This window comes from Thermobia domestica, chromosome 1, assembly GCF_964235325.1.
Source record: "Thermobia domestica chromosome 1, izTheDome1.hap1.1, whole genome shotgun sequence".
NCBI classification, from domain to species: Eukaryota; Metazoa; Arthropoda; class Insecta; order Zygentoma; family Lepismatidae; genus Thermobia; species Thermobia domestica.
The window spans coordinates 204,460,735-204,476,982 of NC_137454.1; the positions used below are offsets into that span (position 1 = coordinate 204,460,735).

The window sequence follows — 16,248 nt, forward strand, 5'->3', positions numbered from 1 at the left end:
CTTCATAACGGAAAAGGAAATCTTCACAACGCTGTAATTCGCTCCTCCTTTACTATTCTCAATCGAAATGGTTTGCCTTCTGGCACGTCAACGCGAGAGATGTAATCTCTCTTTGTCAAACCAAAGCTCCTCTCATAATTTGTACGTGAAAGATACTGGCGACCATCATTTTTGGATTGGCGAGTGCGTCTGACTTTGAAATTTTGCGGCCTGTATATATTGTGATTCAAAAGTTTTACGTCCCACGATTATGCCGGCTAGGCAAAAGGAGATGGTGATGATGAGAAATGAATGAAATGGTGGAATGAAAAGTGAGATAAAACCGAAGAACCCAGAGAAAACCCACGCACACGGTATTTATCCACCACAAAGCTCACATGGCGCGAATTGGGATCAAACCAAGGACCCCATGCACCAGAGGTGAACGCTCTATCACAACCACCGCGACACCATAATTTTTGAAATGTCACTACGTCAGATTATTTCACATTTCAAAGCTACATGTTAAGTGAAACTTACAATATAACATTTATTACTCAGTGTTTCAAACTAAGGACTCGACAGTATCACAAACTCCCAAATTTTGTTAGTCTATACAACAGTATTAACGCAACTAAGGCGGCAGGGACATTGTACACAAAGTACTTTGGTATCGAATATTATGGTCATGATGTGACATTTTAGAAATTAATAAAAACAGTTACAAGAGATTGAAAATTTGACTTTTATTTTAATGTTTTATTTCGAAAAATTGGTTAGACACCTTATGTGAGTTCCATGCAGGATTGTCATTAATTTTAAAATTCTTTGATAATTGTGTAACTAGATGAAGTTAGCAAGTTTCGCATTTCATCATAAAGAATTTTCTGTAGAAATATCTACATCTATTCTATCAGGCCTTGTTTCCATTTTTTACTAAAACACAATAATACACTGAGCAAAGCTATGTGATACATGTAACAAAACACACAGTTACGTAACAGTTTCGACACAATAACTTTGTCTTCATCAGACTTGCACTGCTTCTGGCTCCCAAATAGTTATTAATATAGTTAAATATAGTTATTTGAACGTCCCATTTGAAAGTGTATTTTCTTAGGTTATGTTGATCTGGTCATTATATCCGAATCACGTTTTTAGTGATGGGACCACGGTGGGTCAGTGGCAAATCGCTCACCTCTGGCGCGTGGAGTCCCTGATTCGATCACAGCTCTCGCCAAATGAGCTTTGTGGTTAACCAACACCACGTGCGTAATTTCTTTCCACTTTCTTCATTTCATCATTATCATCCATCTCATCATCACCATCCCCTTTAGCCTCGGTGCATAATCCTGGGACGTTAGACTCTTAAAAAGAACTTCCTGGTGAAATTTACTGAAATCGACCCATCCATCTGAAAGTTAAGGGAAAAGCGAAATACCCTCATAAAGGATATTTTACACCATTACTGTAATCCATTGACAATTCTTTTCACCATTGACCTAAAGTTGCACAAGACTTTAAACTCTTAATATGAATCCTTTATTGTGGATCAGTAGTGTATGCAAAATTTCGTCAAGGGTAGAGTTCAAGCACTCAATTTCATTTCCTTTTTATTACAAGCGTGATTTTGTATATCTCTATCTTAACATAGTAAATATTTATTTTTCCACAATATTTTGCTCAAGGGGAATGAGTCAAACCTTGCAATCCCCTTTGCGTACGCCACTGTCGTAGATTCTGATTGGATATAGAGAATTGCTTAGCTAGGTTATGTTCGTACTAGAGTTATTAAATAGTCTTCAGTATTATTTCATGAGTAAGTTACCACTGTTATATGTAGACAGAATTGATAAAACAATATTTGATGTTAATTTTTTGTAGGGCAGCTGATGCAGTAACAAAATGTGCAGAAAACTTCAAAGACAGTTTTCAGCGATCGCCAGTAACTCTACATTTTAAAGGTATCAGTACCTTTGGAAATGAGGTAAGTTAATGTACATTTGTGGAACATTATTATTATTATTATTATTATTATTTAGAAGTTACTTCATTGCATTCTTAGATCAGATAGATTGATTATGTAATAATTGCTATATTACTGTTATTCCTAATTTACTCGCTGGTGTTACGGCTCACGAAGGATATGACAGGCCAGATGGTTTTTAGTTTACTGATGTAAGGTGTGCACATCAGCTTCCATCGTTAGTTGTGGCAGTTGAATTCGAAGTCACCACCTCTCAATGCAAATGTCTTCATAATATTCTTATCATTGAAAATTCTATACAAAAATTGAACCCAGGACTATATCAAGGACATCAGTACTAAGCACTGGTCTGCACGGAAGGCTACTGTTATTCCTGCCCAGCCATAATAGTGTAATGATGAAAACACGTAGATTAGCAATAAAGGCATGGAGTGGGTTTGAATTTTTTTGTATCCTGACCTGATAGTGAGGATTTTCCCTAGTTATAAATAAATTCCGGTATCGTCCACAGAAAAGCGGACGCGATGTCGGAGCTACGTAGGCCGCCGTGTAGTCACAGCTATATCGGAGCTATGTAATCCGCCATGTCGTCTCCATTATGTCGAAGCTGCTGTAATGGCCTAACCAGAACACGTAATTATTCCCAGTATTAGTAACTACATTTGTTTTCATCATTTGTTCACTGCTATACAATAGTTTATCTTCCCCACCCAGCATTCACAGGTGTGCACCATGAGCATGATAAACACAAGGTGAGTGCAGGGTGTCTCTTTCCCACCAAGTCTCTGCCAAGTACCGTGAGTCCAAGTTGATTAATGGAAAATTAAATACAGTGAAACCCTTTTAAATTGGATATCTGCGGTTATTTCGAAAACTCTAAATTAGAGGGGTGCCAAGATAAAGGGATAGTGATTTGTATTATAGCCATGTTACTTAAACACCAAAATATATAAATATATATACCAATACACCGTAAATAAAAATAAATCTCCTTATAGCTAGCTTAAATACTAATAGCAATAATAGCTAAACAATATACCTACGTTCTTACATTACGGAATAAAAAAGAGAAAATTCTTCTTAGGAAGGAATTATGTCTCAGAATAGTAATACAGGTGAAATTACAGATGCATCATAAATTTTAAAATAAAGTTACCCTTAATGAACAAATTTGTAATCGTAGAAAGGGCGGGTTAGGAGAGAAAATTAATAAAATATGATACTTCAAAATTTCTAGATAGTTTTTTTTTAAAAATAGTCGAAACATAGGATTAATATTATGTATCGATTGCTAAGAGGAACTACAGAAATTAAAACCCAGTTAAATCTCTACTATGTGCAGGTGTGTAATGTCTGTTCAATTAGCTCAGAAAATGACTTTGAATTACTCGTCGTAAATTACCAAAAATTGCTTAAATAAAAGGATGTAAATGGGAATGAGAAGTAACAACTCACACGCAACTAAAATTATGAGAGGTTATGCTTCAATGCGTAAATGAAACTCAACAATTTCAAATGATGAAATAGTGACTAGATTAGATGGAAAGTAAAAGAGGAGAGAGAAGAGAAAGGATTTAACTATTAGAATAGAAAACGAGCACTTGCCTTAATTACCCTTTGTTCTCGACGATGCAGCAATTGTTCCAATTGATGAGATGACTTTCTGAAGTTGCTATGTAACTTTCAGGCGTAGTTACAATACAACCAATGTTGAACTTGACGATTGGATTTCATATCCCGTCAAATCTGCCAGGGGCGATGAATGAATAAATCAGCTTAATGATGATATCTGAATGATAGCCTGAGCTTCGTTTATGAACTGGATCCCAACTGCTGGTTGGCCTGGAGACAACTCTAACCTCCAATAATGGATGCTTTGACAATGCACCTTACTGTACATCTAGTAACATAATCACCTGAGAAGTGTGCTTCAGCAGTTTCGATAGGAGAGGACGATGATGTCTTCGATTATACAACCTAGAAGGCTCGTGCAATCCAAAAGAAGTGGCGTGATGGTTGAAGGAACACTATTCTATCATTTATTGGCTTTTCTTAGAATGATTAAATGAACGTAACGATTTTACAAATACTTGTCTGATAATGTACAGTCAAGATAAACCGTTTCTTAAAGTTAATGAATTGAATAAGATTTAGAAAAGGCTTTAAAATGATCCGATTTTAACACTAATTTATATAGTCCATTGAATATGCAATCGTAGTAGCTTTACAGTAATTTCACAGTATTGCACAGTACTGTACACTATTTTATTATACTTTTTTAGCTTTCATGGAAATAAATCTATTACGTCATTGCACTAATTGACTCATTATCGAAAGATTCTGAACTGAATGAAGTAAATGCTTTCGTTAAATAGTTTGATGACTTGGAAAGCACTTTCGTGGCTCCATTGTCTTTTATAATTAATCAAAAATCAGATTGCAGGAAATAGTTAACTCTATGTTTTACAGGTGCAGTGTCCAAAGAAATGTTCCACTAAACTGATAAAGCAGTGGTACTTATGGCGTAACACGTAGAAATCACGTGAAGCGGATAACTTGTTTATTCCATGCACTTATGCAAAATGATCAACACTGTTCCATATTCAAGTAACGTAAAATATCTGAAAATGTATGAATCATAGCACTTTGTTAATAGATGATTACTATATATGCGTAATCCAAATGAGCTTAGCTTTCCACTTTTTCCAAGAAATAGATATAATAACATTTTCTTTTTCCAGTGGCACTTTTTTCTCAACGAGATTAATTTTCAAAGTAAGTTAATAAGTTTACTGCAACGAACGTTATACTTTACTAAGTGAGGACTTAATTTTCTGGCTTGCAAAATATAGATCACTATGAAACAAAATACTAAAAAATGTCTCTACAGCAACTAAAAGGGCATGAATACTGCAAAATCAAGACAGTCAAACCGACGGGTTCTCTTTACGGAGGACTAGGGCGCATTGCAACACAATTAGATAGTTGCAATTTCGTTTGTCATGATTTGAAAAGGATAAAGGTATAAAATGCATTCATGTGATTGAAAAATAACAAATATGAGACTTAGCAATTCTTATACGGGGTAGTACAGGGAAGAGCAATAGTCTATTTGTTCTAAGTAGTGCAACTAATGACGTATAGTCTTTGATTTCTGAAGAAAAATCATAGCTTGCAAAGCAAAATTTTAACTTGGTAAAGAAAATGAAAAATATCGAAAAAGTAAACTTCGAAATTATTGTAATTATTCGGAAAAATTCTGAATTCTAAATGATGGGTCCTGTGCTTTCTCAGACAGAGGCTTTTCACAAGTCTATAAACATAAATTAAACACACAATTATAGTTCTTGGTTGTTCAACGGAAAATAGTTTAAATAAATTGCCAGTAATTTATGAAGAACTGAAATTTATACTGAAATGTAAAAGAAAAAAAATATTTTTTGTAGGTTTTTTTTTTTTTTTTTTTTTTAATTTTTTTGGGCAAATACGAGGAAGTGCTGAATAGTTCCTGGCTTTGCCCTCTCCCATCCACATACAATTTTGAGTGTGGGTTCATATCAAAACTTAATACTTTGTATGTTATAATGCCCTTTTTTGTGATTAGCTTTTTTCAGACTTTAAGTAGTGATAATGGAGGCTCAAGCAAGTTTCACAGCTTTAACTATTGGACCATCATGAAGTTTTTGTTACTCCAGAGAAAGTCTGTAAAGGACATTCACACTGATATATCACAAACATTGAAGGGACCAGTGTCCTTCCTACCGCATCATCAAAACTTGGATACTTTCAATACTGGTTATTTCAGCGTTGAAAATGAGCCACACGTAGTGGGCATCCTCCAACCTCAACCAACCCGACTTGTGATGCTGTCTATGAACAGATCCTTGAGGACACGCGAATATTAACCAAGAAAATACCCCAGATACAGAACATCTCACGGCAGCGTATTGAGTTCATTATCACTAATACCCTAGACATCTGCAAGATTTCAGGAAAGTAAGTACCAAAATATCTGAGCGCTGATCAGAAGAAGGAACGCATCTAAGACAGTTACGGTCTGTTTTCAGGCTAGTGCTCCGAATTTTTAGGCCGATTTGGGACTGAGAATGAAACCTGACTCCATATCTATGACCCTAAGGTCAAGGATTTGTCAACTGAGTGGCACCACTTCAGTTCCTCGCAGTTCCGCATCCAAAAATCAGCATAGAAGTCATGGCTTTAATTTTCTGGGACAAAGACTGTATTCTGTTGGTGGATTATCTACCTGGAAACTGTAGTATTATCGGTATTGTACTAACGTATTGGACCAACTCCACGAAGAATTAAGACGAAACACTGCAGAAAGTTGTCCAAAAGGATTCTCATTTTCCACGACAAGTCCCAAGTTCATACATCCCATTTTCTGGCTGCTAAATTGTACACCAGTTGCTCTACGTTCCTCCCTATTCACTTGACCTGGGTCCGCCTGATCATCATTTATTCTTAAACTTGAAGGAACACCTTGAGGGACATTATTTTGAATACATTCTTACATGCTGCGAGAACTGGTTTCAGGCTTAACCAAAATAATTTTATTTTGCAAGGGCTAGGAAAGCTGCAGTATCACTGTGACAAGTGCATCAGTATCAATGGGAAATATGTTGAATAGCTGCATAATTTTATCCATTTAGCTGTACTCTTTCTGGGTAAAGCCAGGAACTTTTTAACCTCTCGTATTTTTAACTAATTTATTATTAAAGAGATCGTAAAATCTATTAATATTCCATGCGTAAACAAAAAGAAATACATATGTTTCATATATTTTATACTTACTTATAAATAAAAAAAGAATGTGTCTTTTTGGATGTCATTTTAGTATTTTGAAGTTAGTAACTTAGTAAATTGGTAACTTAGTAATTTAGTAAATTAGTAACTTGCTTTTAACAATTTACAGGTTCTTTTCGCTAATATTCAAACAGGAGAAGATTTGGAAAGACTACAGAAGTTAGCTGACGACCTGGAAGCTACATTTAAAGAGTTTGAAATAAATCTTCCAAGCAAGAAGGGATTCAAACCTCATTTGACCATTATGAAGTTATCGAAGGATCAAAAGAAACTAAGGAGAAAGGTAGGCGTTTAATCTAAAAAAATTAAGAAAATCTTTCTTTTCCTTCTTTATGCTTCAGACTGTCATCTTCGGGAAGGAGATGGTGCTGGGGTGGCAACTTCATTTATCCCTTTCATTTGCGTGCTCTCTGCCTATCCTCTCAGTTGCGAATACCGCTGCAAGACTGGTTGGTAAGAGTCTTGGAAGAAGATAGTGAACATTTTCTTTTCTTTGAGGTTGATGAGCAACATTCTATCCTGACTTCTTAGTAAATCCAGTGTTTTGCTTATTTTTTCATATAAAAGCTACAAAACAAACAAAAATGTATAAAAAGTTTGAAAAATGTTTTAAAAAACCGCACCAGTTTCTTTATTTTTGTTTTTCGTTCACGAGGGTTGTACTTTTTGTTTATTCTAGTATTTCCTCTTTTTTTGTTTCTGTTTATTTTCATGTACGTTTGTCGATGATGTGGTAGTTTGGTGCACTTCCCATGTCCATGGTTATGTTTGATTCACGTTGGTAAGGGCATGCATACGGGTTGCTGGGGGTTTAGCGTTAGTTCTCCCCATGAATGCATAGATGTGGTGTTGTGGTGACCACACGCAGTTTTCATTTATAAATGTTAAAAATGAAACACACTTATGAGTATCAAATCTTTAATTTTGTGTCTGTCTCACCCTCTAGAAAAAAAAAAAAAAAAAAAAAAAAAGCACAAAGCTGACGTAAGCGAGACCGAAGCTCAATCTGCTGAAGAGAGTGTGGAAAAGACAGGTATCACGAATCCTGGAGCCTTTCCCGCAGGTCTATAGCTAGTGTGTATGCCTTTGGTGTACGTGTTCCCGGGTTCGATTCCTGGTGGGAGAGTATAAATATTAATTTCATAGTCTTTTACTTTCATTAATCATTCGTCTCTTTTAGCTTAAAGAGCATAAACGGCACGTTAAACTAAAATTTCCTATTTAATTTTTTCGAGATTCTTGTAGTCCGATATCTTGTAATTAAAGAAAAGGATGCTGATTGTGTGTGTGCTAAATCTGACCGTCCAAGTAGTATTAATAGGCTGTCCCCTTTCGTTATAAAGTTCTCTCCTAACATCCCTGTAAGTTAAAAGACACCGAACTATACCTAACATCATAAGATTCAGACCGCTTCCTTCCTTTTCCACTTCCCGGATAGTGTAATCGACGAAGGACGTCATGTGTCATATGTGACGGACTAAAATGGCCTTGGATGCCGGATGCCCAGAAATATAATTCCTAACCCTAATCCGCACTAGCCCTATTCCTAGCCTTTATGCAGAAGAAACGAACCACCGTTACTTGTCATGAGACTTTTCAGAAATTATATAGCCCATGTGCTCCATTGTATTTCTGACTACCTCAACAACTTTCTGTTCGTGATGCAGATTTATGACCAATATGCCAAGAATGAACTTGGGATACACGCATATGGTATGCTCGTGCTTAAGAATCTTACCGCAGACGAATCTGATTGGCCATCTCTTTGCTTGCTGCATGTTTGTGCTCTTCTACTATATATGTTTACTGTACCAAGGATCGACTTTCTGTTGGCATGACACACGAAACAGCACACAAGTAGCCAGGAATCCCAGCAGGAATTCGGAGCGTTACCAGAACAATACCTGATTTTACTCACATCTCACATATTCCTAGTTAATGTGGGTGCCAACCATCCGTATTGCGAAGATTGTATCGTTCCACTGATCATTCGGCATATTCTTCTAGAACGTCCAAAATACTCAGACCTCAGAGAACGTTTAGGACTGCATAATGGTTTTAGTCAGGTGTTGGGGGTCGATGCGGACTTCAATGACAGTATTCACATCTTTATCCATGTGGTTACAATGGTTAACGTGCTCTGAGAAATTTTCTTTTCAATTTTTTTTCTGTTATACATTTCTCTTATTTGTATTTTAATTTCTTGTATATATTTTTTATTTATTCCTTTATCTTTTTCGCGATCACTGTTTTAATTTTTCTTGGTTTTCGGTTTATTCTCATAATTTGTAAATCTTACATTTAAAATACATTTTTAAGAAGTTTTATTGTGAATTTTTGATGTAGAGAATGTGTCGGCCATTGGCCTTATCGTGATGGAAGCAAATAACCTTGTTGGTGACGTCCTCATTAAACTTTGATTAACAAGTCATATCGTTTTTTCTGTTGAATATTTTTCAACGTATTCTTCTATACAGTTAAAAATGTAAGTTTAGGACTCGAGGAAGATATAATTTGGCGGAAGAAGGAAATTTATGGAAATATTATCCCAAGATATGAAATAAGAAATGCTTCTTTCGTACGAGAATCTTTTTGATAAATCAGTATGCTCAAATCATTAATAGATATGCCGTTTAAAAAAGATAAGGCAGATCGTGTTAACAGAACTTTGTGTTTTAATTAAATGTCTCTTATTTATTCTATTCACTAAACGAATCAATGTTTCGTACGTGCGTCAAAAACCTGAAATCCAGAATTCTTTCAAGTAATAAAATGTCATGGAATCAATCTTTTTTTAAATAGTTTTTCCTGTATTTTTTTAGGACTGTTTAGGAATTATTTTTCTTCCTTTTATTTTCTTCTTATAAAATTAAATTAATCTTCCTAAAATTGTTCTTGTATTCATGTTGAAATACTGTGTAAACTTGTTGATGCTCTAGGATGCATTTCTAAACAGAAAATAACTGACCTTGTATCTGGTACTATTATATTCTTGTTAAAACTTGGTCCTTTAAATATTTCTGTCCGCATTGGATCTATGGACGCGAACACTCATACTGCGAACTGGAAAAAATTATTGTGATATTATGAAGTTTTTGCTCTTGTAATAAAGAAAGTACTCACTGTATGCGAAAGACAAGAATATCATTTTAATATTCATAAACAAGTTTTGTACATAAATCAATTTAAAAAAATGAATTATTATGTGGAAAGACTGCATACAGTGAAAGAAGTTAGTGAGAAGTTAAGATTAGGAATTAGATTTCTCAGGCTTCGGCATCAATAACCATGTTAGCCGTTACGTATGAGGGATGACGTCCTTGGTGATCACTCTGCCCGAGGAATTGGGGAGGAAATAAGGAATGGAGAAGGAAGGAAGTGGCGTGTGACCATTTTGTGAGGTCGCATCCTGGCATATCTGGCCTGAGAAAGCTGTTACACTTTTTTCGACCTAGAGTCTCCACCGGGAATCGAACGCAGAACCGCTCTACCAAAGGCGAGAGCGTTAGCAATTACGCTACACGGGGCCACTATCTATCTCGTAATAAGACAAATCTCGTATGAATACTGTTTTCACACCTCAAGTGAGTGGACATAGTTCGAACCTTTAAGTGTTAAATATTTATAGTGCTTTTTAAATATTTGGAGTGTTGTCTTTATTACAGGACCAAAAACTTTCTAATGTCACAATAATTTCGTCAGTTTGCGGTAAGAGTGTTCACGTCCATGCCCCCAGCGCGGGCCGAAATATAGAAAGTACGAAGTTTTAACAGGAATATAATAGCATCAGGTGCAAGGTGTCATTTTCTATATTATCACTTGTGTTATAAAGTGGCCATCACTGAGAAATTGTTTTCATGTTCTTCGTTTAAAATCTCGTTGTTCAAGAAGATTCGATTAAATGATTGAAATATGTACTAATTAAATTGAGTCGTAAACATTTCTTCAGTGCTTCCGTGTTTGCTTCCTTCTTGCATAGTGTTTTATTAGGATTAAAGCAGTTATTAATCTTTCGAATGTCTCTATCAATATTTGATTCGAAATAATTTCGATATGGCAAACTTAGCCAGCAAGTTTAAAAGAGTAAATTATTATTTAGTTTAGTGTTAGAAAAGAACATAGCCAATATCCTTGACTGCGACATTTAACTTCTGAAGTGTATCTGAAAACCGCAGAAGATGCTTTCGAAATTATTTCAAAAATCAAATAGATACACATTTACATCTTAGTTAAAGTTTATTGTAATTGTTGGAAAATACAATTATTAGGAATAAACAGAATGTAATTTGTCTTGATAATGAAAAATCTTTAATTTTGAATGTACACAAAATAATGTAATTTTCATTTTTTTAAGGGTTTAGGAAAAATACCGAAGACATTATATTCAGATATGAAGGATATGACTTTCGGTGCTCAGTTGGTAAGGAGTGTTCAGCTGCTGGCTATGAACAAGAAAAAAGATGAGAAGGGTTATTATCAATGTGTACACGAATTTGAATTTGGTAAGTTTATCAAGTATTTTACTGTTTTCTGTAGAATGTACACCTTGTCTCAAAAAGGTTGAGCGCATTCTTTATTGGTGTTTTGAGGCAAAAATTTTCTAAGTCCAGCTTCGGGTATCTTCGGGAAAAAGTAAGCCAGGTTCGAACCTCCAAGCCAGCCTTTGCAATCGGGAAAAAGTTTGCAGATGTGTTTCTCTTCTTTTAAATATAATAAGACTTGTTACCTAGTGTTTAAAAAAGCAACATTGATTGAAATACTTAATGACACAATATTTCGAAACCTTTTATTAATGTGAACACATGCTTGTTTGTCATTTAGCTCTCTATACGTAATGGAACATTTAAATACGTTAAAGAATCTTTCCATATGTAAAACAATGCTCAAAGTTAAGAAATAGAACATAATTATCGCCTGAGTACTAAAATAAAAGTCAAAGTAGAACAGAAACAGCGTTTGTAATGGATATGAATGTCATAATTATCTTGAGATCCGTTATACATCGCTAGAAGCTTAGTTCTAGAAGTCCTTGTGTTAGCTCATTGGTAAGCTGTCGGATTTCAAATCATAAGGTTCTGAGTTCGATTCTCATCTGGGTCTATACTTTTTTTAAAATTATATTTTCCGCAATGCATGAAAAATTATATAAAATAATTACATTAAAATACATAAGTTGTTTATATATAACATATTAATTGTAGAACATAATAATTGTAGAACATAGTAATTATTATGTTTAAAATATAATCTGAGATAATTTTTACAGTAGGTTGGTATTATATATGAGGATGTAAATACAAGTTAAGAAACTCGTTCAATAGCAATAAATAAATCATGTAGTGTATTTGTTTGCAGCTATTTGTCATATAGAGAGTAATTCTCAACATTCATAATACAGAATGTCATTTATGTTCTTGAAAAGTTATTCGATGCATAAACAGAGGGTATAAACAGAGAATCCAAAGTCGGAACGCTCGCAAAAAAATTCATGAACCCCAAAGGTCACGTGAGCAGACTGGAACTGTCCTTATGAAGCATGCCACAGCAGAAAGTCTTTACATAGATTTTCAATTCAATTCCTGATATATGCTTTTGCAATGTGGAAGTAGTGATGCCTTGATTCGCCCTCTCTCGCTCGCTCGCTCGCTCACTCTCTATTTATACAGAATATAAAAGTGGATTTATGTGTGTGTTTCAACATAATTCTGATATATCTAGAGCAATTTTAACTATATTTCTTACAGTCTGGAAAAAGAGTACTGTCGGGATACATATCAAAAATGCTAGAAACGGGTCGATATTAGTATCGAATCCATAGTTTCGTGGTCGCTTACGTGAATAGCTCTACTTTCAATTCAAGTCCAATTAAGCTCCCATTAGCACCCAGGGTGGTTACGTAGCGACATAAAGATATCGAAATCAACCGATATTAGAATCGAATCGTAAGTTTTCAGCGCCGCTAATGGGGCGTTTACACTTAGTCGATTTGCGTTCGATTCAGTTGAATTGACGTCACTTTCAACTTAATCGACCGTGTAAACGGGACTTCAACTTAATCGCTTGTTGATCGAAGGCGACTAATCGACTGGCAACTGAATTGAAAGACGTTCTATTTTCTGTGGTTGAAATAATTGAACACATTCATCGATCTGATTCGGCCTAGTTGCTTCGATTTGTCGGCAAATGCAGCGAGTCGATTTAGTCGTGCGACTAAATCGACCAAGTGTAAACGCCCCATAACAGTGCAGCATTTCCCATTAGTCCACATTAGTCCCATTGCCTAGAGGGCAACATATTTGCAGAGTGCAAATTTTAAAACTTGAATAATATTTTAATTTTTTTCCGTATGAAAAAGTTAAAAATCATGAGCAAATATACTATTTCACGAACAATCCTCTTTTACTATTCTAATATGTTTAATAATAGCGTAAGAAATGTAATAGTAATTCAGAACATGTTTCACAGTTGTTATTTTTTGTTACATAGTTGTAGCTGTAGCATGTAGTGAGTGGAATTTATCTGTAATAAATTCACTAGTTAACCATATTCGAATTAAGTTTTATTTTTAAGTTCGGAATGAAGGGGCGGAGAAATATGTAGTTATTGGGGGCACCGAGCTTTTCTACATTTTACTTTCAAGATCTCCATTTTTCTTTTGTCATTTGTTCCTAATAAAAAAAAGTTCAGTCACTTTTGGATTGTCATAGGATAGTAGGAATTGGATTTTGGGATGCAGCCTGTGAGATTCTAGAGGAGCTAACTGCTTGAAAAAATATTTTTGAATCATCTGTAACATATGAAATAAGGATATGTATCATAAAATATTGAAAGTAACTATGCGTAATCATCACGGTCAAATTGCAAAGTCAAATGAATTGACGTTTGGTATATAATCAGGCTCCAATCCCAACTGGGAAGTTATCATACGCGTGTCACTTTCATTATAATACATATCCTTAGGGGGAGTAGAAGTCCGAATTTTTGCGAAAAATTTAGTATCTCACAAGCCGTTCAACTGAGAGCTGAAATTCAGCATATAACTCTTTATTAAAAATAAAGAGAATATGCCCTGGCATTTATTAAAATTGTCTTTTATGAGCGGGGGGACGGGGGTGCATTTTCTATATATTGGAAATTGGTAGTGGGTTGATTTGTAAAAATAATCGAAAACGATTGATATTAGTTGAGAAAAAAATTGAGTAATGCAAACTAAAGTTCTTTTTGAATTTTATACCCACTGCTTTCTATTTATAATTGCTGAAGCTGGTGTTTAATATATGGAGCGTTCCGAGCATAAGGCAATCAAGCCATAAAGTTAGAGAAAAATGGCCATAAAATTTGTATTCTAAACTTAATTACATGGGCATTTTCAATTAGTACGGCATGCTTAATTATATAGAAAATTAGTTTCTCTCCCTCTCCCTCTTTTCTTTTCTTTTCTTTTCTTTTTTCTTTTTCTTTTTTTTTTATACGTTGGTCTACTTTTCCTTGATTCGAAACTTTTAAATTTCACCCTATTTTCTACTGAAATGTGTCTGTAAGGCAACAAAGAAATAATTACATATGATAAATTTAAATTCATTTTAATTCGGAAGTTGAGAAACACTTTGCCATTATATATCGTAAAGGTCAGACCCATCAGTATTGTAACAAAGAGGTGCTTGAGCCAATGACGGTAGAAATTCAAACTCCGATAAGTGATAATTTCACAGTCTTGTTTTATTACAAGTTTAATCTCTTTAGTCAATGGAGAGGAGGACGTGGTCATCGGTCAGAGTTGATGTCGATGGGTTTTGGTGGGTCGGAGTTGGTCGCAATGGTTCAGAGTGGTTCATAGTTGGTGGTGGGTCAGAGTGGATCACGATGGTTGATGGGTCAGAGTGGGCCAATGGGTCATTTGGGTGGTGGGTGATAGTGGGTCATGGTGGGTCGTGGATCAAATTTTCATTGACCCACACCATCTCTGGTTAAAATTGTACTAAAGATAAGAGGCACCAAAGATGCATGTCGGCTATTATGCTCAAATTTTGCGCATGGATAGTACTTCACCGGAAAGCAATAAATCTGAAACGGTTCACGGTATCATCTCCTAGAACTCGAGATGTAGGGGTTTGTCTGATTGGCTAAATTAAGACGTCAATGATTTATCCTTCAATAACCAAGCTTTTTATGATCGTTTCCTTGGGGAAGTCAGAAGAACGCGTGTCTACTAATCGTAATATTGATAGTTCGCGTCCACCCCGGGGTATTTGTTTTGTGTTTTATTGATTCACCTAAATATAAACAAATCACACATATAGGCATTTTAACATATTTTGGGAGAGTAATTTTGTGGTTCGTTGGCGTTTCATCGCGTCTCTGCCGCTGGTAGTAAAGTTTTCAAAATGGAACTTGGACCATCACGGATCGTCGCTGCGGGGCCACCAATTTCTGGCGAGAGGTTAATAGTTGACCATCTGTAGTCCACCGACACTTACAGCTTAGGGTAATGAACGATGTCCTTGCCTTGTAGACTTCATGACTACCGACGTCGGCAGTCAACTAGCTTTTAGTATTCCTTTACTAACCATCTATCGTTCATGTTTGTACACGGTGTTGTCATAATAATAATAATAATAATAATAATAATAATAATAATAATAATAATAATAATAATAATAATAATAATAATAATAATAATAACAATTATTATTATTATTATTATTATTATTATTATTATTATTATTATTATTATTATTATTATTATTATTATTATTATTATTATTATTATTTGTAGTAACAGTAGTATAATTGATGATAGAATAATTATTGTCTATGTATTGTCTAGGTAGGACTACACACAGGATTTGGCTCGTTTTGGTTCGACTTGACTCTAATCCGAGTCGAGTTGGAAGATATTTTTCTCGCCGAGTCCAAGAGTAGACCTCAAAGATGTCTATTTCGAGTCGAGTCGAGTTTCAAAGAAAAGTCGTTCGTGCCCATCCCCACTAATGAGAGCTTAATCGTAGTTAAGCGAAATTGAAAGTCTCACTATTTATCTAAGCGACCCCGAAAACTATGAATCTAATATCGATCATTTTCTAGCAATCTTTTATATGTATCCCCCTCCCATTCACCATAGGTAACCCGACAGCACTCTTTTTGAAACTATAAGAAATGTGGTTAAAATTACTCTAGGCCAGTGCTTCTCAATCCAATTCCTATCACGATCCCCTTTTATCACACGCTCTTGCCAGCGACTCTTTTATAATTTGTTTTATAATAAGCTTGTGTGGGATTTTTAACATACCTATTTCTATAATAGTAGAATCCATTTTTTGTTTATAGTGAACAGTGCCATGGAAAATCATTGCCCGGGGCGAGAGTATAGTACGATGTCACCGTATATATGAGTGACGTCGACAGACTAGCTACGAAGCGCCACCATGGTTGGCACGAAGCTCAATAACATTTTCAAA

General features: G+C 35.1%; 1 protein-coding gene across 4 annotated transcripts in view; it reads left to right on the plus strand.

Annotated features, from left to right (window-relative positions):
• The window catches only part of LOC145693118 (uncharacterized), a 52,611-nt gene that overhangs the window by 26,570 nt on the left and 9,793 nt on the right, over positions 1-16,248 (plus strand). For all 4 annotated transcript variants that reach the window (XM_081768832.1, XM_081768850.1, XM_081768841.1 and 1 more), the window contains exons 5-7: positions 1,864-1,966; positions 6,900-7,073; positions 11,145-11,292. In XM_081768832.1, the coding sequence (XP_081624958.1) occupies positions 1,864-1,966; positions 6,900-7,073; positions 11,145-11,292 (425 nt within the window). The remainder of the gene's footprint in view (positions 1-1,863; positions 1,967-6,899; positions 7,074-11,144; positions 11,293-16,248) is intronic.